The 21629-nt window shown below is 41.6% G+C and overlaps 2 protein-coding genes across 2 annotated transcripts in view; one reads left to right on the top strand and one right to left on the bottom strand.

The window, feature by feature from the left end:
* MTMR10 (myotubularin related protein 10) overlaps positions 1 to 21629 on the top strand; it is a 138311-nt gene that overhangs the window by 106846 nt on the left and 9836 nt on the right. The window contains exons 13-16 of the mRNA XM_089652444.1: positions 3909 to 4078; positions 10944 to 11114; positions 12968 to 13150; positions 16436 to 16498. Of these exons, the coding sequence (XP_089508570.1) occupies positions 3909 to 4078; positions 10944 to 11114; positions 12968 to 13150; positions 16436 to 16498 (587 nt within the window). The remainder of the gene's footprint in view (positions 1 to 3908; positions 4079 to 10943; positions 11115 to 12967; positions 13151 to 16435; positions 16499 to 21629) is intronic.
* Positions 1 to 21629, bottom strand: part of FAN1 (FANCD2 and FANCI associated nuclease 1) — a 99590-nt gene that overhangs the window by 31804 nt on the left and 46157 nt on the right. The gene's annotated exons all lie outside the window — the stretch shown is intronic.

Here is a 21629-nt window from a genome sequence, read left to right on the forward strand (position 1 = left end):
AAGGTGTAAAATTGCACGGTATTGAAATGGTTAAACAGTTGTGAACATTGGTTGTACTCTACATGACATCCCCCACCCCCTTCCCCCCCCAACAAAAAATCTTCATCAAAGTGCACTGAGTGTGTTCTAGCAATTCCCAGCTGGAAGCCTGGGTTCACACTTATGCGGTCCAGAATTTGCCGCATTTTCTGTGCGCATTCTGTACCGCATCAGAATCGCATCCTGTTCATGCGAACTGCTGCGGGTGTTATGTTAACACCCCAAAATCGGCCCACAAAACGCGGTGTGATGAGCAGAATCAAAACACATAGATGTGAATACCTATGCGATACGTTTCTAGTGCAGACCAAAAAAAGGGTCCTGCACCTTTTTTTTGGCGCAGATGTGGTGCAATTTGAGCCATACAAAATGTATAGCTCAGATCGCACCGCACAGAATTCGCATGTGATTTGCACAGGAATATGGTGCGGTTCCTGTGCGAATCACGTGCACTATATCGCACCACATATGAGTGAACCCAGCCTAAATGATAGCCAGGAGTTGCTGTGTAAATACAGTAGCTATTCTAGCAACTGATGTCACAGAATGGACCTTCTGGCACAGTGTTTAATACACTGTTTAAAACTGTGTGTGTTTAAAACAGAGAGATGCAAAATAACATTGTTACTTTTGTATTTACGGTTTCATTTATCTGCAGAAAGTGTGAAAGTCTATCTGCATATGACATCCGTTCCATCCTATTTAACCGCTTTGTTTACCCTTCTCAACCTTAATTAACATCTTCTTCCCCTATTCTAATTTCACAACCAGATCCCCTTTTTCATTATGTTTTAGATAAAGCTATATCCATGCTCTGTAGCGTATGCTGGGTGGCCCATACAGTGTAGGTAGGACACCAGGGATCCCCATTGCTCAGCAGTACCTATTGTAGAGGGGTGCCTTGCTTGCTTAGTGTAATATAAAATCCCTTTAATTCTGTCCAGTACACAGAAATGGTTTATGTATTCTGTATAGCAGTGTTGGGGGTATATCTGGCTCAATCCTCAGTTGCATTGGGAAAACAAAAATATGGAAAAATGTGGAAATGTTCAGTATGCTGACAGAATCGAATTCTGTTGGTATTTTCAGGAAAACATGTTTAAAATGTGTCAATCAACTTTTTTTTTTTTTTTGAGTGACTAAATTAGTAGTAGAATATAGTATTTTTTTGCTTGTGTTATCTACACCTTTTGTTTGGCATTGTCAGGCTAGCATTTTGCTGCTCTGTGACCCCAACTGAAAGCTAGAGAAAGACGTATAAAGATCTAGAAATACTGTCCCACTTTACTTGGGTAGTAATTTCCTCCCATATTTGCACCAGCTGAGCCTAGCAGCATTAAGAGTAGGTTATTGTCAGCACAATTCTTGCACATTAACAAAATGTCACCTTGAAATCTACTGGTGGAATGGATATATGATGCTTCATGCTTGTGTTTGTATTTCTAGGAGCAATGTATGCAGACATGCAGGTTGGAAGATCAGGCATTTTTCCTATGCTAAAATCACCTTTGTGTAATGGAACATGCATGCATGACAGCGTGTCACTTGCGTAAACTCTGCAGGTGCCATTCTCTAAAATAGACAAGGACAGGGTGATATTTAAACCTATACAGAGCTGATGAGTCTTGGCAGCTGAACTTTGCGAGAGCACTTAGGGCTTGTCAAAATGCCCATTAGACTATGTCCCAAATTACCATTAGCTTTTATTTTTTTACTCGTGAGAATTGCAGTACTTCTAAAATCAGATGCCTAAACCTTGTAATCTAAAATGGTGGCATGTAGTGTTGAATAAGGGAACAGGAGCACCAAAGAATTATAATACGATTTAAATATTGTACAAGAATACTAATGGGCTTGTTTAATAATGAGCATAATGAAGTAGATGATAAATCCAGTCTATAAAAAAAATAAAACCCGCTCAAGTGTTTAAAAGGACATAGTGAAGGAACTTGACTGGAAGCAGAAAGGCTTATGGACTAGGAAGATTATTGGTTGGTCAATTTATATGGTGCCAAAGATGTACTCATGGCTTTGCAGCCCTCTTCATATAGGGGAAGGCTTAGATTCTAGACATAAACAATCAAACAAAACAACAAGAAGTCGTCTTGGATTCTAGACTAAAAAAAAATCAAACAAAACAACAAGAAGGGGGTTCCAGCTTAGGGCATTGATTCAAACACTTTATTAATGAAAAGTAGAAATGTATGTTCACAAACCTAAATTAATCCTAGCACTGGGGCTCTAGGTGCCTCCAAGGTCTGGATAACCAATATAGAAGACATTTTCAATACTATACTGCACAATGCAAGTATGCAAATAACACGTGTCAAGGGATATACCCCCTAATCAGAGGTCAATCCAAATAGATCAGTCGAGTTTTTTGAAAAGGGCACTGCACTTTTGTTTATTGTCCTGTGCCTTACTGAAGAAGTCCATAAATGAAACGCCGCAAATAAATGTTGCTTTACCAATGAAATATGTCATCACTTCACTTTTTTTGGAAGCTAGGGTTAACCATATTTAACTGAATAAGGAAAGGGAACTATTTCAGATAAATTAGAAAAGGGAAGTAGGCAAGGGTTGCTTCTTGTATTTTGCTCATCTAAGGCCATTTTAAAAAGTTGTCCTATAAACTGAAGATGCTAGAATGAAGTGGCTAGTGTTTGCTATGGGTGGAATTCAGCTCTGTATGTAGGATACACAGGGATTTCCCTCTCCTCCACAGCAATACAGTGTGTGACTCATTCCATTCCTTGCCAAGTCAACTGATCGGCAAGGATCGTACAGCTGTTGAGTCAGAAAATTACTATTTTGGAGAAACTGTTTTGCATCCGCAGCCAAATCATTACATTCCAGCTCCTCTTACTGTAGGGCTGTCCTATCCCCTAAATATGACTAGATCTTACTGTGTAAAAGATTAAAAACATAGGTTCAGTGATTCATTTTCATTTTATTTTTTTTTGGCGAGTACCTGTAGTTATTTAAAACTATCTTTATAGTGATTCATTATGTTCCACCCTTTTTATATAATTCTGTGTTGTACATGTAGCGCTAAGGATTTCATATCTGCTGATATCTAAATTAAAGTCATTAGTTTGTTCTGTGTAATGCTGACTCCTCCAGCTTGATAAATTGAAGAAGCCCGGGGAAATAATCAGCTGAATAGTGGCTGCATCCAATATGATGTAGCCACTGTTTGGGTAGTCTGATAGCCGCTGGTGTTTGCTGTCAGATTACAGTAGCTGCACTGTAGATTCACCCATCCACACATATATCATAGATGGAGGAATCAATTAAATATCTTAATTCAGTCTGCAGGTAAAAAAAAAAAAATAGTATTTGACTGGAATGGCCATACACCACTAACTATATCTATATCTGCTCCCACCCCCATTTTTAGTCTATTCTAACTATCCTCTAAAGAAAAGATGCGTATACTTACCTTGCTGAGGGCACACTGGTCCAGTCACATTGGCTCCCAGCTCTGACTTCAATGTAGAGGAGGGACAGCTGACATAATAATAATAAGCCTATGGGTGACATCATCTCCCAGGCTCTAAAGCCATTGTCGGCGATCTCTCCTCTACACTGCAGCCATCCACTTCAGTGACCAGACTAGAGCGCCTTTAGCATAGGTAAGGGTAGACATCTTTCCTTTACAGGGTACTTCTAATAGGCTTAGAATCGGGGTGGGAGCAGGTTTAGGTATAGTTAGTGTTTGAATAGAATGCTACTTTAATGTACTTTTCCCTTTTTAAATTTGTATAGCTAAAATGTTTTACACTGTGCCAAACAGAGCAATATAAACCTGTTTCCTGGCCATGCGTTATCCATGGCTGATGTAGTGATGGGATTTGTGTGTGTTTCAGAAGAGGAAGGTCGGGACCTCAGTTGCCTGGTGGCCTCTCTAGTCCAGCTGATGTCAGACCCGTATTTCCGGACCACTGTTGGATTTCAGAGTCTCATACAGAAAGAGTGGGTCATGGCTGGGTATCCATTCCTTGATAGGTGCAACCACTTGAAAAGATCTGACAAAGAGGTACAGTACAATATACTATGTAATTTTACTTTTCTTCATAGGGACAGTTATTAAATATTTGGTTTGGCTCTGCCTATTACAATGAGCTGCTGTTATCACTTCTAGCAGCTAGTTGTTGATGAAGAGATAAGTATATAATTATTTTTATATTTATGGACATCTGGATATGCCTAGCTGCTTGCCATATCAGTTTAAATGCTATGCAGATTGCAGATTGTTCACTTTTTAATTGTTTAGTACAAGAAGTTATTATAACATTCAGATTGTACAGTTGTGACCAAAATTATTCAACCCCCAATGCTGTAAAGGGGTTTAGGGACTATAGTGTACATTTGGAATTGTATTCAGAATCAAATCCTACAAGGACGTTGTAACTACCCAAATGCAACTAAAATGACATCAATTGTTTATGTAATACAGTAGTAAATGGTTCTTATGTGGTTTCTTCATTGCCACAATTATTCAACCCCTTAAAGACTACCACTCTGAAGAACAGAGGTTCATACAGGTGCTTTCCATCAGGTATTGAAAACACCTGTGGATGTCACCGAGCAGCAATCAAGCATAATAAGCACCAATTAGGCAGCTTTAAAATGACTGTGATACTCAGCTCCTTCTAGACATTTACTGGTGTGGTTACAAACATGGTGAAGGCAAGAGAATGGTCCAGGAAGACAAGAGAAGAGGTGATTTCTCTTCACAGGAAGGGCAATGGCTATAAGAAGATTGCAAAGATGTTAAACATACCAAGAGACACCTTAGGAAGCATCATTCGCAAATTCAAGGCAAAGGGCACTGTTGAAACGCTACCTGGTCGTGGCAGAAAGAAGATGCTGACTTCGACTGCTGTGCGCTACCTGAAGCGTAGAGTGGAGAGAAGTCCCCGTGTGACTGCTGAGGAACTGAGAAAAGATTTGTCAGATGTGGGTACAGAAGTTTCAGCCCAGACAATAAGACGCACACTGCGTAATGAAGGCCTCCGTGCCAGAACTCCCAGGCGTACCCCCTTGCTGTCTCCAAAGAATAAGAAGAGTCGACTGCAGTATGCCAAAAGCCATGTGGACAAACCACAAAAGTTGTGGGATAGTGTTCTGTGGACTGATGAAACAAAATTAGAACTGTTTGGGCCCATGGATCAACGCTATGTTTGGAGGAGGAAGAACAAGGCCTATGATGAAAAGAACACCTTGCCTACTGTGAAGCATGGTGGAGGGTCAATCATGCTTTGGGGCTGTTTTGCTTCTGCAGGTACAGGGAAGCTTCAGCGTGTGCAAGGTACCATGAATTCTCTTCAGTACCAGGAGATATTGGATGGAAACGTGATGCAGTCCGTCACACACCTGAGGCTTGGGAGACGTTGGACCTTTCAACAGGACAATGATCCCAAGCATACCTCCAAGTCCACTAGAGCATGGTTGCAGAGGAAAGGCTGGAACATTTTGGAGTGGCCATCGCAGTCACCAGACTTAAATCCGATTGAGAACCTCTGGTGGGACTTAAAGAAAGCAGTTGCAGTGCGCAAGCCTAAGAATGTGACTGAACTGGAGGCCTTTGCCCATGAAGAATGGGCGAAGATACCCGTAGATCGCTGCAAGACACTTGTGTCAAGCTATGCTTCACGTTTAAAAGCTGTTATAACTGTAAAAGGATGCTGTACTAAGTACTAAGATTGAATGTCACTTGGGGGTTGAATAAAACTGATAATGCTGTGAGCACAGAAAAGACATTTGTGGTTATTTCATTATAACTGTTATGTTATATTTGTCTGACCTACAAGTGCCTCTTTAATGTAAATGTAAGCAAGATGACTGAATGATCAAAAGCAATGTCAAACTGGCCAAAACACTCAATTTCAGTGGGGGTTGAATAATTTTGGTCACAACTGTATGTATGTATGTATGTCTGTGATAATTCTGTTACAAAGCAACTTCTCAAAATGCTTCAGTTTTACCCATTCTAGGAAACTTCAAGTTTTCTGATTATATGAAATGTCAGCGTTTGGTCATGGACATATTTCTATTGCTGTTTATGCTGTACAGTATGTGTAAAAAGTCTTGATGGTTACAATATTCAGTAAGAGTTTTGTATTCATTTTAAAAATGCCAGTAATGGCACAATTTTTGCTCATTTGTTTTCTCGTTCAAGTAGTCTTTGTGTTAAAGTGATTGTAAAGCAAGGATTTTTGTTTTTTTTAATAAATACTTACCTACTCAGCCCAGATCCTGCTCTTTTCACTGCCTGCTATGCATGCTCGATCCCGAGCCACGCTTTGTGTGTCCATTGACAACCCCCCTGCTCCCTCCTCACAGTTCATGAGATTGACAGCATCAGGAGCCAATGGCTCCTTCTACTGCCTTTATGGCCAGTTAGAAGAGAGAGAATGGAGAAAGACGTTGCTTTCATGAACAGTGCTGGATCGAGATCAGGCTCAGGTAAGTATAAGGGGGTCTGGGGGGAGCTGCACACTGAAAAATTTTTATCTTAACTAGTTTGGCTCCAGAATATTTTTTTTTTATTTAATGCATTTCGCATACATGTAAAAGTCTCAATTTTTGGCAGTAAAATTACTTAAACCCTCAGAATAGTATAGAAGCCCTGTAGAATAAAAAAGTGATAGTTGCGAATTTTTATGTCACATGATATTTGTGCAGCTGTTTATTGAATGCAAATTTTCAGGAAAAAATAAAATTAACTTTAGTGCAAAAACGCACAATAGAATACCAATTTTTGGTTAAAATATAAAATATGAGGCTGCATCAAGTAAATAGATACCAAACATTCCATGTCTTACAATTGTGCATGCCCAAGATATCACTAAAAACTATGCCGGCCAAATAACACCATAGGTGACACTTAAAAATGTGTACAGCTCATCAGTTTAGAGTTAACTAGGAGCTCTTGTGCTGAAACTATTGTTCTTACTCTGACGATTGCGGCGATATGTCACACGTGTGGTGTGGCCGCAGTTTACATACACGTGCACACTCTTGGCGTGTGTACAGGTGGGCAGGGCAATGGGGGTTACGGCAATTTTTTTTATTTTTACTTGACTGCTATCACAATTGAATCATAAACCCGAATGTGATAGCATTCGGCAGGTGATAGGTACTCTTATAGACCCCAATGTCTCTGCTGCCTTTCACACCATCTATCCTAGCACAGTTTGCATGTGAGATCGAGGCATAGATTTGCTCTGCCTCCCGGCAGTTGTGTTCCCCTAGCTTTGGTAGGAGCGGACATCCTAGGAACCATGGGAGGAGTGGAAGCACTGCGCTTCCGGCTCTGTGAAAGTGATCGGCAGCTTTGGAGCTTTCACTTTCAAGCTGGCAGCCAGCTGAACAAAAAACACACAAACTAGTCAGCTTTGTAGGTATATAAAATGTGTGCATCATAGATTTAATTAAGCTTGTGATAAATTGATGGCGCTATATAAGTACCTGAAATAAATAATAAATAAAGGTTCACTCTTTGGACACATGTAGTACTTCCAAAGAACTGAACAGGTTAATGCAGAGAATGTATTAAGGTTAAAAAAAACAAAAAACCTTCTGCCTTTAGAATAGTATAGAGATGGTCCTGCACTACCTCCCTACCTGCAATGACCCCTACAAAAAAGTGGCCGCAAACACCCAATTATATTCCAAAATAGTGAAAACAAATAAAGGAGTGAAAGGGTTCTGCGCTACTTAGTGAACAAACAAAATTATAAACAGAAAATATGCTGAATACAGATATGCCCCACATCCAAGTGTAAACATAACATATCCAAAACACATGTGAATGGGTGCAAAAAATTGACAAATGACAACAGCAGAACAAAATGCTATAATGTGCTGGTGACAGAGGTGAATATATCAACAATGATGTGTATAGTGTAATAAAAGTGAAAAAAAAAACTGCAGGGAAGGTGTATGGGATCAGGAGTACCAAGATGGCGGATGCCTTCCGTACCGGATAGGACGTCACCACGCTTCCGTCCTACGCATTACGTCACAGGTCACGTGACTCCAACCTTGTGGACAGCCTTCCCAGAAGAGTTGAAGCTGTTATAGCTGCAAAGGGTGGACCAACTCAATATTGAACCCTACAGACTAAGACTGGGATGTCATTAAAGTTCATGTGCTTGTAAAGGCAGGAGTCCCAATACTTCTGGCAGTATAGTGTATATATACTCAGTATATTTGTTGTTTAGAAAAGTACAACAGTTGCATACATCTGTGGAAGAGCATTCACTCTCTAGTAAAAAGGGTATTTGTGTAGATGTATTTGAAAGTTGTTCATCACTGCAGGAGACTGAAAACTGCAAGTCTGAACACACACAGTACACAATTACCCCCATTGAGGTGTCATGCACACAGGACTTTTTTTTAACTCTCCTAGAAGCCAGCAGTGTTTTTGCAGGAAAAAAAACTCCTGCTTGTAAAAGTGTCTAGCACTACAAGCGTTTAAGTGCAGTTACAGACATCAAGTGCTTGGGTGTTCATTTCATTGGCCAGGACAAATAAGTTATTTTGGCCATTGAAATAAATTAATGCTGATCTGCTAAACGCGCCTAGCGTTTAGGCACGTTTACATGTGTGTAAGCACCAAGCATTTTTCACCCAAAATGTCGCTGCTCCTGGATGCCCTGGCAGTGGGTTTTATTTTCTGCCACTAAACTCTCCTGCAACAATACGCTGCAAAAATCCTATGTGTGCATGGACACATAGGATAACATGTAGGGGAGTTTAGAGGCAGTAAGAAAAAAAAAAAAACACTTGCCACCCCTAGCAGTAGTGTCAAAAATGACCAATGTGCATAAGGCCTTAATGTAACGTTTTCTGTGCAGATGGCTTAGCAGGCATTAGACATGACATTAAAACTGAATGAAAACTGATGATCCCAGTAGAGCAATTGGTGACAAAGTATACTTCTATTTTCACACTTCTGTTGTCTAACTATCAGTTGTATTTTACAAGGGCACATATTCTTCAAGGCCAGTGTGTGGTGTCCATATGTTCCTGGTTGGTGTGGCTGGTTGAAGAAAGCCTTGACCTGTATACAGTGCTTTAGTGTATGCTTTTGCTTGGTGTGATTAGTTGAAGGAAGTCCCCACCTGTAAATAGTGCTTTAGTGTATGTTTTTGCTTGGTGTGACTGATTAAAGAAAACCTAGACCTGGAACTACATCACATGTTCCTGCTTCATCTGACTGGTCGGAGGAAGTGTAGACTGAATACAGTGCTTCAATGTATGTTTTCCTTGTGACTGGTTTAAGGAAGTCCAAACGGATATATAGTGCTTTAATGTATGTTTCTGCTTTGACTGGTTGAAGGATGTCTAGAAGTGTATATATTCCCTCTTTGAACATTCCTGGTTGGTAGGACTGATTAAAAGAATTCTAGACATGTGAACAGTACTTCAATATGTAAAAACAACACATAGCAGCGCTAAATAACTAAATAAAAAAAGTGAAAAAACCTCATAACATATTAAATATATAAATCCACATAATTAGTGAAAACAATTGGATAATAAAGTGTACTCATTATAAATAGTAACACGTGATGTGAATCAAAAACTCAAAATGTTCATAAAGCAAGCAAAAAGTGTCCAATAGCCAATCCTTAAAAGTGATGGCAAGCCATATAGGGTGTGATATCTTCCACCACTTCAGGATATCCGGCCACCAGATGTGCAGACACACAGACGCCTCTTACTGTATTTGGTGGACCATTAAATCAAAAATGGTCAAATGCACTCATCGTTCAATCCCAGAAGTGATTCCACCAGGGATAGAGGCAGTTGTATCGGCAACAGTATAGAGAAAACCATGGGATCAAAAACACTTCCATAGCAAAGTAAGCATTAAAGGGCAAAATCCATTTATTGTTAAAAAGAAGGTAATCACCACCTCACAAAATAAAACTTTTCCAGCAATTTTAAAGGTTAGCAGGCTGATCGCTTGATACAACGCCTACAAGTACAGGCGTTTAATACGTGATGATGTCATGCATAAGCCACTCCCGACATGTTTCGTCTAACAGACGTCTTCTGGGGACCAGCTGCACTGGAATTTCAGCTGGTATCATGGTTGTTTAGCAGCTGCTTAGAAATTCTTTTGTCCTAGCACAGATATTATTACTTTATAGTACTTCAATATGTATTCATACTTTGACTGGTTGAAGGAAGTCTAGAACTGTATACTTTGCTTTAATATATGTCCTTGGTTGGTGTAAATGGTTGAAGAACTGTATACACACCCAGATATCCTTCAACCATTTACACCAACCAAGGACATATATTGAAGCAAAGTATACAGTTCGAGACTTCCTTCAACCAGTCACTGCAGGAACATACACTGCACTATTCTCTACACGTGTACATTGTCTCCAACTAGTCGCACAAACCAGGGATATGCACTAAAGCACAGTGTACAGGTCAAGAGGTCCTTCAACTAGTTATATCAACCTGGAATCTACACTGAAGAACTGTATACACACCCAGATATCCTTCAGTGTAGATTCCAGGTTAAAGTAACTAGTTGAAGGACCTCTCGACCTGTACACTGTGCTTTAGTTCATATCCCTGGTTTGTGTGACTAGTTGAAGACAATGTACACGTGTAGAGAATAGTCCAGTGTATGTTCCTGCACTGACTGGTTGAAGGAAGTCTTGAACTGTAAACTCTGATTCATTGCTGTTCATGGTTGGTGTGACTGGTTGAAGAACGTCTAGACATGTATACATAAAATGGCTGGGTTTCTGATTGGGGGGGGGGAGACTGATCATATGGAATAACTATGGTAACAGTGAACATTTCACTGCATTGTTAGATGCAAAACAGATCAGTGTGGTGATTGTCAAACATCTGTTTTTCTTCCTCAGTGTCCCCTGTTTGTGCTATTCCTGGACTGTGTTTGGCAGATGCAAGCGCAATACCCAGCAGCTTTCCAGTTTACAGAGACCTATTTAACTGTGTTACATGACAGCACATGCATCTCACTCTTTGGAACATTTCTCTTCAACTGTCCTCACCAGCGTGTTCAGCAAAGTACAGTGAGTACATTTCCGTTACTGCCGTACAAAGCATTTCTACACACAGCTGTTAGGCTTACCTTTTATCTGTGACCTCTGAAGTGGTTATAACCTGCTCTGAGGAACATGTAGGCTGCCTCCTGCTGATCCTCCTCTACTACCGTAATGCTTCTTATCTAGCTTCTAGCAGTTAGAGGAACAAAGCATTTAACACTAAGAGGGGTGCTTGCTCAGCTTTTGTTTATGGAAAACCTTTATCCCAAAAGTAACAAAACTGTTGTAATTGCTTATAAAGAGTTAGCTGGAGTTTTGCTTCAATTTGTTTAGTGTATCTAAATCTGCTAGTACAGCTAACACTACCCTCCCCCCAAATAGACAATGCTGCTGGCCAAAGATGTCTGTTGCTCCTACATCCACAGTGTAGGAACTCTAATACAGAAACTGGACAGATCACCAGGTGAAAACGGAGTGTATATAACTTAACCACCTCCGACCCGACATATAGTCCAATGACGGGCGCAAGGTGGTTCTCTCATTCTGGGAGGACGTCATATGACATCCTCCCATTCTCACTGCGCACGCGCGGCTCAGGGACCGCGCAGCGCGACGATCGGCGGTGTGCTGTGTCCCTCGGACACAGCGGATCACCGATCTACGGAAAGAGCCGAAGATGTCGGCTCGGTCATGTGATCAGCTGTGTCCAATCACAGCTGATCACATGTAAACAGGGAAATGCCGGTTATCGGTATTTCTCTCCTCACGAGCTGTCACGTTGATGGCTCGAGAGGAGAGCTGGTAATCGGCATTTCCGCAGAGGGGACATCTACACTGATCATCAGGGCACTGATGATCAGTGTGCCCTGGTGATCAGTGTGGCCCCAGAAGTGCCACCTGTCAGTGTCCATCAGTGCTGAACAGTGCCACGTGCCAGTGCCAAATCAATGCCACATATCAGTGCCTACCAGTGCACATCAATGCCACATATCAGTGCCCATATGAGCTGCCTTTCAGTGTCACCCATCAGTGCCAGTCAGTGCTACTTAACAATGCCAATCAGTGCCACCTAACAGTGCCAGTCAGTGCCGCCTATCAATGCCATATATCAGTGCTGATTTTCCGTGCCCATCAGTGATGCCTGTCAATGCCCATCAGTGTCTCCTCATCAGTGCCCATCAGTGCAGCCTATCAGTGCTCATCACTGCAGCCTCATTAGCGCACATCAATGAAGGAGAAAAATCACTTATTTACAAAATTTTACAACAAAAACTAAGAAAAAACTTTTTTTTTTCAAAATTTTCTGCGGTTTTTGGTTTAAGAAAAAAATAAAAAACCTTGAGGTGATTAAATACCACTATAATAAAGCTCTATCTGTCACAAAAAAAGTTATAAAAATTTCATATCGGTACAGTGTTGCATGACCACGCAATTGTCATTCAAAGTGTGACAGCGCTGAAAGCTGGAAATTGGGCTGGGCAGGAAGGGGGTATAAGTGCTCTGTAGGCAAGTGGTTAAAAAGAAGAAAATGAATGCAACCATCACATCTAATGATTGGTGAACTGCATTGTATTACATTTTTGGTTTTGGATGTAATACCGTTTTAGGTGTTTAAGACATGTAGCCAAGTACCTAGCATATTCATAAAGAGGACAATGTTTGCAGCTTACTTATCTCTGTCCGTGAAGTGTATAGCTGTATAAGTGCATTTGTAATTTTAGATTGATCATAAAGCACACAGTGGCCTCCCCCAACTTTAAAGATAACCATCAGTGCTGCATAATAGCATTTAAAAAACACGAACCTAGAATGCACCATGCTTTGCATGTCAAAGTTTTTCGGATTTGTATTCATTTTTTTCTGCACAATTTCTTTTCTAGGAGTTTGCTATAGGGAAAAATATTCAGCTGGGGGATGAAAAAGGCCTGAAATTCCCCTCTGTGTGGAACTGGTCTCTGCAGTTTTCAGCAAAGGATCGCACTCTGTTCAATAATCCTTTGTACATTGGAAAGAGCGTGCCCAACGTTCAGAATGGAAATACTAAGTTTTTTAAAAGGACAAAGGTAAACTGACCACATGAAATGAATGTAACATTATCTATTGTTTAAAGTAACAAAAAGAAAAGGGTTGCTGTTGTGGGTTTTAATAATTTTAGGGGTTTTTCCACTTAAGTGGGAAGCACCTTTTAATGGGCAAGTAATACTTAGGCTGGCCATACATTATACAGTTTTCTTGAGATTTTTTCTTTAGTTTTACCAAAAACTATATAAATTAGGAGGTCAAACCCAAACAACACTTTCATTTGTATCCAATTAGGCAGGCCCTTGCACTACACAGTTAAAGGTAAATCTAAAGGAAATTGGGCAGAAATTGGACAGAAAATTGTATAGTCTATGGCCATCCTTAGTTTTGGTATCCCATCCTTGTAGCTCAGCTATCTGAAACCAGCCCATGTCTACCACTGGACATTGTTCTTTTTAATACCTCTAAGGTTTTGGTTTTTGTCTTTTTAAATGAAAGAATAAATCCAGGTACAGTGCTCAGCATAAATGGGTACACCTCAACAGATTTGAAAGAAAACTTTTACTTTCCTTTCAGAATGAACATTTTCTATGGGACACTAAACTACAAAATACTCTCACAAATGCGGGCCATTGATTGCAAACAAGATTTGTTAATTTGCACACACAAAAAAGTATTTTTCCTAACAAATTCATTCAAGACCATGTTGCAAAAATGAATACACCCCAATGAAAGTCTTAGGAGCAAAACTAAATTTTAGACAAAATCCTAATTAACAAAAATTCAACTACAGGTGAGTCTAATTATTCATTAAACAGGTATCCAGCAGACAGTTGATTATAAAAGGACATTTCTGAACAAAGATAACCCCTTCCCATTTCATGCTGACAACAATGGCACCACATGGAAGAGAAATATCACAAGGCCTGAAAAAGAAAATAATTTCTTTACACAAGAAAGGTGAAGGCTATAATAAGGTCAGCAAAGCTTTACTTCTCAGTCAGAATAATGTAGCAAAAGTGATACAAAAATTTAACAAAGATGGAACTACAGCCATCTCACAGAGACATCCAGGCCATCCAAGGAAGTGAACACCCCGACAGAAGGGTTGAAGAAAATTGCCATGCAAGTTCACTGTAGTTAGCTAAAGAAATGGAAAGCAAAACTGGGGTTATTGTTTCCCATGACACAATACAGCATACACTGCAGAGGAATAGCATGCATGGGTGTCATCCACAAAGGAAGCCTCTCCTAAAGCCCATGAACAAAAAAGCTCTCAAAGAATTTGCCAGAGCCCATGCTGAAAAAAAAGACTACTGGTACTCTGTACTCTGGAGTGATGAGACCAAGACAAATGTTTTTGGAACTGATGGCTTCAAAACTGTATGGCATCACAAAGGTGAGGAGTACAAAGAAAACTGCATGGTGCCTACAGTGAAACTTGGTGGTGGCAGTGTCCTTCTGTGGGGCTGCATGAGTGCTGCTCGTGTTTGGGGAGCTGCATTTCATTGATGGTATCATGAATTCACAGATGTACTGCTCTATACTGAAAGAAAAGATGCTACCATCACTCCGTGTCCTTGGTCATCATGCACTTTTCCAACATAATATTGATCCAAAGCACACATCTAAGGCCACTGTTGCATTTCTGAAGAAGAACAGGGTGAAAGTGATCCAGTGGCCAAGTATGCCTCCTGAGCTGAACCCAATCAAACACCTATGGGGAATTCTGAAGAGACAAGTGGAACATCACTCTCCATCCAGCATCCAGGCTCCAAAATAGGTCGTTCTTGAAGAATGGAAACAGATCGATGTTGCAATGTGTCGCCAACTTGTTCCTTCCATGTCTAGAAGACTTGGTGCTGTCCTTACAAATCATGGCGGTCATACAAAATACTAGATGTAGTAGTTTTTGTTGTGGGGTGTATTCATTTTTTGCATCAGCTAATATTAGTAAAACTGAAGATTTTGTATGCTAAGTTGTATTATTAACTTTACTTTCATGTAATCCGCTAAACAAATGTTCTATAAAATGTCAAAATTTTGGAAATTGTTCTTGTGTTCAATGAGACATTGATTAAAATCTTACTTTTCAAAAGGGGTGTACTCGTTTATGCTGAGCACTGTATGTAATTTTTTACATAATTTATATTGGTCCAGCTTGGACCTAAGTAACAATGCATGTACCATATGTTTTGAGGTCCATCTAGAAGCTGGAAAACACTGCGGTAGATACTGCTCCTCCAGTGATATTCACTACCTTCCAGGTCCTGTGGCATTCTGAAAACAGGAAGTCAGCCACTTAGCACTCGTGCTTTGCATTCTCCTAATGAATGCAAAGCGTTCCCTGATTGGACAGAATGGAGAGCGTGATATCACCACCCTGCATATCCTTCTTGTCCAATGCACTCATTGAGAAAAGCAGTTTCTGGTGCCTGTGCTGAGCGGCCAAATTCCAGTGTTCAAAATGCAGCAGGGCAACCAATGGCACAGGACCCAGAAACAAGTGATGATCATTGGAGTAGCATTGCCTACTACCGTGACTTCCAGCTTCTAGAGGGATCCCCCAGGTATGGCATATGCATAGCAACATTGATACAAGCTGAACCAATGTAACGATTCCATACTTGGAATTTTTTATCACACATTTTACTATTATTTTCAGAAGTAGACCGCAACAGCAGGCTGCATATGAGTGCATTCCATGCAGAGTGCAGAGTTGTGTACAGAGTTGTGCTTTGTACAGTGTGCATTGTGTAAAAAGTTCAGGGTTCAGGAGTGACTCAAAGCCCCCCCCAAATCACCCATCCTTCCCCGGTAGTACAAAAATCTCCCCCACAAATTCCCCCCATAGAGGGGAGCAGCTACAACTTACAATGTGTCCAGAGCGCAGGAAGCTGCCACCGCCAGACTAAAGCAGCTGGGTATATCCCCGATCCCTCCTCTGCTCTCAGAGATGTGCGGTGTGGCTTCTGTGCCAGCTGACAGGAGAGCTGGGCTCCCAGCTTGAAGCACAGAGCCAGCCGAAGATGATTCCTCTTAGTATGGGAATATAGAATGTACTTTTGTCCATTTTATTGTTTTGTTGTATTGTTTAAAAGTAATTATTGAAAAAAGCTGATTATCTAGATAATTCTAGAAAGGGCTAGTGTACTCCTCTTGTTAAGACAAAGCACATTTTCTTGGAATGCTCATATGTAGCCAGCAGCTGATCACTTTTGTCTTCATTGTTCCATTTCCATCATCTAATTCTAGTATCACTTTTCCTAACTCCTATCAAAATGCATAATACAAAGCTTTACCAAACTGTGTTTTCTTTTTTGTAGCACTGGGGAACCCAGACAACACGAAGTGTTCCAGAACAGTCCCATCTGAGTGTCAAACCAAATGTAAGTATCATACTATAGCTACAGTAGCACAGCCATGCAGAGTCTCATTTATGTTTTACCTGTTGCCGTAAACTGAATCCCTAGGGAGGTATAACAAGCAATTCTGACTGTCACATTGTGGGAGATTTGCTAAAACTGGTATATACAAATGTGGTGCAGCTGAGCATAACCTATCAGCATCTACGTTCTATTGTCAAAGCATAATACAACAAGCTGAAGTTAGGAGCTGATTGGTTACTATGCACAGCTGCACCAGTTTTGCTACATTTCCCCCACAGTGTACATAAAGGAGGACCAATTTCTTCCTTTTTTTTTTTTTTTTCCATCTTTAAAGCAGAGCTATAGTTAAAACTTTTATCTCATTTTGGATAGGGTTATAACCCCTGTACGGTTTATGTTTGCCGTCTTTGTCCCATTGGGAAGATTCCCCTTCACTTCCTGTCCCATAGCCAAACAGGACGTGAGAGGAAATCTTTGCACATTAATGGAATCTCTTGGGGACCCCCAGGTCACCAGAATTAGTGTCCCCATTGGAAGATTTCTCCTTTATTACCTTTCTGGGGACAACCCAAATTTTGTGATCTTTTCTTTAACTTTCACTTTCAAAGATAATGGTAAACAGGGCAAATAGGATGAATCTCACTAATGGAGACACAGACAGTAATAAAAACTGACAGGTGTTCTAATCCCTTTCTCTTCAAATCAAAAAAAAAAAATTTACCTTTTAGTTATATTTTAACTTTTGGGTTACATTGATGCCTACAGGGGAAAAATACCCACTGCTGTAGCTTTGTTTCTGACTCTGTTCTGGTAAAAGGTTTCTGCAGATTGCTTTCCAGGTCCAGAGGCCCTGGCATTGCCTCAGCATTTGCCAGTCAGGCCAAGCACCTTATACCTGTTTTATGCCAGTTTTTACTGTGGAAGGGGCTAATGCTGTGTGATGATGTCACTGGATGAAGTTGCAGATGCTCCCTTTCTGGGTCAGGGTTTTTTTTTTTTCCAGTGAGCACCAGGTTGTCACTGGCTTTGTGGCTCAGGAATCTGGCTTTGGAGTTGGAAGTCCTCTTTTCCCATATTTTGGGGGGATTCCCACGGGATATGTCAGACTGGGGGGAGGGTCGTCTTGGACACTTTGTCTGTGCAGGGAACCTTGGTAGTCATTGGAGGCTTGCCTCCCAATTTAACATACTGGAGCTTTGGATGATTTGGCAGTCTTTGATCCTGTGAAGCAGTGGGATGGTCCAATGCTGCAAGTGGATAGCATTTTGGTGATCCTCATTGCTCTAGACTGCCCAGCCCAATGTGGTACACTAACTTGGTAAGACTCTTGGCAGATGCTTTGTGTGGACTGTCGGATTGTGAGGATCTTCTGTTCCAAGGCCTGATTTTCCATATTGCTTCAAGGTTTCTGGTTTTAACAGCATGGCTAGTGAAGCTTAGCTTGTGAAGGACAGGGCCATCTAATAGTCTGATACCTGCAATGCTAAAAGCTGGGAAGTCTACTTTCTGCAAGGTCTATCATGAGGCATAGAAGCATATCTAACTTGGTGTTGTGTTTTCTGAGCTTTTCCCCTCCATGGGATGAATCCTCTTCTTTATGCAACTGGGTCTGGACCAGCATCTGGCTCAGCAATAACAAGGGTCAGGTTTCTGCAATTCCTTTTCCATTTATAAGGGTCTTTGGTCTTGCACTCTTCAAGACCTTTTGAACAAGGAATCTGTCATAGATTTCCCCCTGTCCAATCCCCTGTATATCAGTGGGATCTGAATCTGGTTCTCACTGCACTTTATAAACTGCTGTTTGAGCCCATTAGAAAATGCCCTACTCTATCACCTCCATGAGGCAAGTTTCTGAACTGTAGTGGCCTTATCCAGTATATGAAATCCTGTCTGGTTTGATATAGTTACAAGCTGGTGTTGAGGCTCAGGACTTCCTTCTTGACCAAGGTAGGTTTTGTCTTTCACTTCAACCATGGCATTGTCCCTCCGTTTGGTTTCTGTTCACCAAAATGAAAAAAATTCCCTTCACTGTATGAGGGTGCACTCACACTTGCACTTTTAACCTAACCCCTGGCACTGTTCACGCACCTTGGGCTGGTTTGTTTGCATAGTGCGAGTGCTCCAAACAGTGTTCAAGATCAGGTCAGAGTGCTGCACCTGGGACCACTTGTAAGCGGTGGTTCACTTGTAGCCCAGAGTGGTTTGGTTGACTGTAAATGCAAATCGTGCCAGACCACAGAAGTCTCCATAGAAATATATGCACTGAGGCAGGGGTTACTGCGGGCTGGTTCCTAGGCACACTTCCTTATAGTCCAGTGTGAGTGCACACCAGTGAGGGAGAATTGATCTTAGGCAGAGTTCATTAGTCTGAAATCCCAGTGTATGTCCATCATAATGTGTCTTGGGCTGTGAAAGTCTCTCTCAGCCATTGATCCCTTTTTTTGATTTCTTGGATGGAACCCCTAAGGGTGCAGGAGCTTCTTGTTCCATCATCTCTCTATGTAGCTCAGGTGGATCATTATCTAAGCCTATGGTCTACACCCTTTCCTGTTGAGGTGCACACCACTAGGTCTATGGGTGTTTCTTTAGCTTTTCAGCATCAGGCAATGGTTTCTGAGATTTGCATGGCTGCCATGGCCTTCTGCTCACAGGTTTTCTAAGTTCTATCGGTGATGAACAAGGTGCCCAAACCCCTGCCCTTCTCACCAACACGTCAAACGACTGGCCAATCTCACACTGTGCTGTCACTTGCATAACAATGCCACTCTCTACTGCACCACGCACAGATTTTCCAGCTCGTGGAACCACAATCTAGGTGCTGCAGCCTTAGAGCGATTGTCACTGGGTTATGTTAACTAAGCAATTAACTCTTTAAGCTACCACCGCTGCCTTTTGACTGAGGAGGAAACTCATAATCTTATCAATAAAAATTATGATTTTAGTATAAATATCTGCAACATGTACTGTCACTACAGACAGGTATGTTCAGAAAATTTGTAATACAGTAGCACTCTTCAAGAGTTAGGGATTCTTTAGTTTGCATTAAAAGCCTTAGGGACAGTTTTAACACTTTTTCAAAATAGTTTAACTTGTTGCCGACCGCAGATAGCCGAATGACGGCTGCACTGCGGCCGGCCAGTTCTGAGTGGACGTCATATGACGTCCTCCCAGAACGCGCTCTCCTGCGCGCCCCAGGGGGCGCGCACCCGGCGATCTCCGTGATCGCTGTGTCCTACGGACACAGCTGATCACGTGATGTGGTAAAAGGCCAATCACAGCGGTCTTTTACCACGTGATCAGCGGTGTCCAATGACACGCTGATCAGAGGGAAATGCAAGTGCTGGTTCTCGGCTGCACTTTCCTCACGCTGTCAGATCGTGAGGAAAGTACTGCCGAGAACCGGCAGTTGTCAGAGCGAGGATCGGCACCGATCATCAGGGCACTGATGATCAGTGCCCTGATGATCGGTGCCCAGCAGTGGCACCCGCAAGTTCCGCCCACCTGTGCCCAGCAGTGCGCCCACTAGCTCCGCCCACCTGTGCCCAGCAGTGCACCCACCTGTGCCACTCTGCAGTGTCACACACCTGTGCCCAGAAGTGCCACCCACCTGTGCCCACCAGTGCCACCCACCTGTGCCCACCCACCAGTGCAGCCCAGCAGTGCCACCAGTCAGTGTCCAGCGGTTGTGCCAGTCAGTGCCGCCAGTCAGTGCCCAGCAGTGATGCCAGTCAGTGCCGTCTATCAGTACCCATCATCAGTGTCACCTATCAGTGCCGCCTATCAGTGCTGCATATTAGTGCCGCCTATCCGTGACACCTCATTAATGCTGTCTATCAGTGCCGCCTATCCGTGCCACCTCATTAGTACTGCCTATCAGTGCCCTTTAGTGCTGCCTATCAGTGCTGCCTCATCAACGCACATCAGTGAAGGAGAAAAATTACCTGTTTGAAAAATTTTATAATAGAAACAAAGAAACTTTTTTTTTTCAAATTTTTTGCACTTTTTTTATTTATAGTGCAAAAAGTAAAGCGCCCAGTGGTGATTAAATACCACCAAAAGAAAGCTCTATTTGTGAGAAAAAAATGATCAAAATTTCATATGGGTACAATGTTGCATGACCGCGCAATTGTCAATCAAAGTGCGGCAGCGCTGAAAGCTGAAAATTGGCCTGGTAAATAAGGGGGTATAAGTGCCTGATAGGCAAGTGGTTAAAAATGAAAAGGTCAAAGTGGTGCAAATAAAATATTTACAGAAAAAAGATGTTACAAAGGAATAAAGAAACCTTAAAGCAACATAGAATTAAAAAGGAGTTGAAAATAAAGAATACTTGCAAAGTCCTTGATTTTATCCAACTGTCCAAGTGAAAATGTTGCAGTGGCTCTCTCGAGTCCGGTTAGGTGCTCCTTGGTTGATGTTAAAACGAGAGCTGTCAGAGGATCCTAACAGATCCTAAAGGATTTCCCATTTCTGTTGTATCAAAGGGGTGTTTTTGCAGAGGTCATCTGACCAATTACCCGGATTAAAGGGTGGTGGCTGGGAGGTCACCACGTTTGACCCCCAAATACAGTTTCTTATAAGTATTCATATTTCTGAATACCTACCATTTACAGTCTGCTACCATGCAGATTATTGCCCAGCATGAAATTAACTTCAAATTGGATATAAATATGGCTGGGGAAGAAGACCATTCTTCAGGTCTCAGATATCCATTTCTCATAGGAGGGGTGTGGAGGCCTAATTCACTCTACCTCCTAGCATAGGGATGTTTGGGTTCAAAATACTACCCAATAACTGGGGGAGGTAAATGTCTGGTAACTTTCTGGTCATTGGGGGTTAGATTCTGCTAGTCCTATTACCAGGCTGATAAGAGGTGTCTGTCATCAAATCTGATGTTGAGGATTGCATGAGCTGAAAGGAGGTGGAAGGGGAAGAGAGGAAAAAGTTACTGTGCAATGCTATCTTATGAAGAAATGACATAGACTTGTGACGTGGACTAAATGGCTGCAACACACGCAGCTATTCATGTGCCCACTATGCAAAACCATACCATTTCATATCAGGTGGACGTTTCAGCTCTTGGGTCCTCTTGGGTAGCTCTTTGAGCTGCAGGCAGTCTCTGGTTCTGTTTTTT

This window comes from Staurois parvus, unplaced genomic scaffold, assembly GCF_062004578.1.
Source record: "Staurois parvus isolate SC_StPar_1 unplaced genomic scaffold, SC_StPar_1.0 ptg000682l, whole genome shotgun sequence".
NCBI classification, from domain to species: domain Eukaryota; kingdom Metazoa; phylum Chordata; class Amphibia; order Anura; family Ranidae; genus Staurois; species Staurois parvus.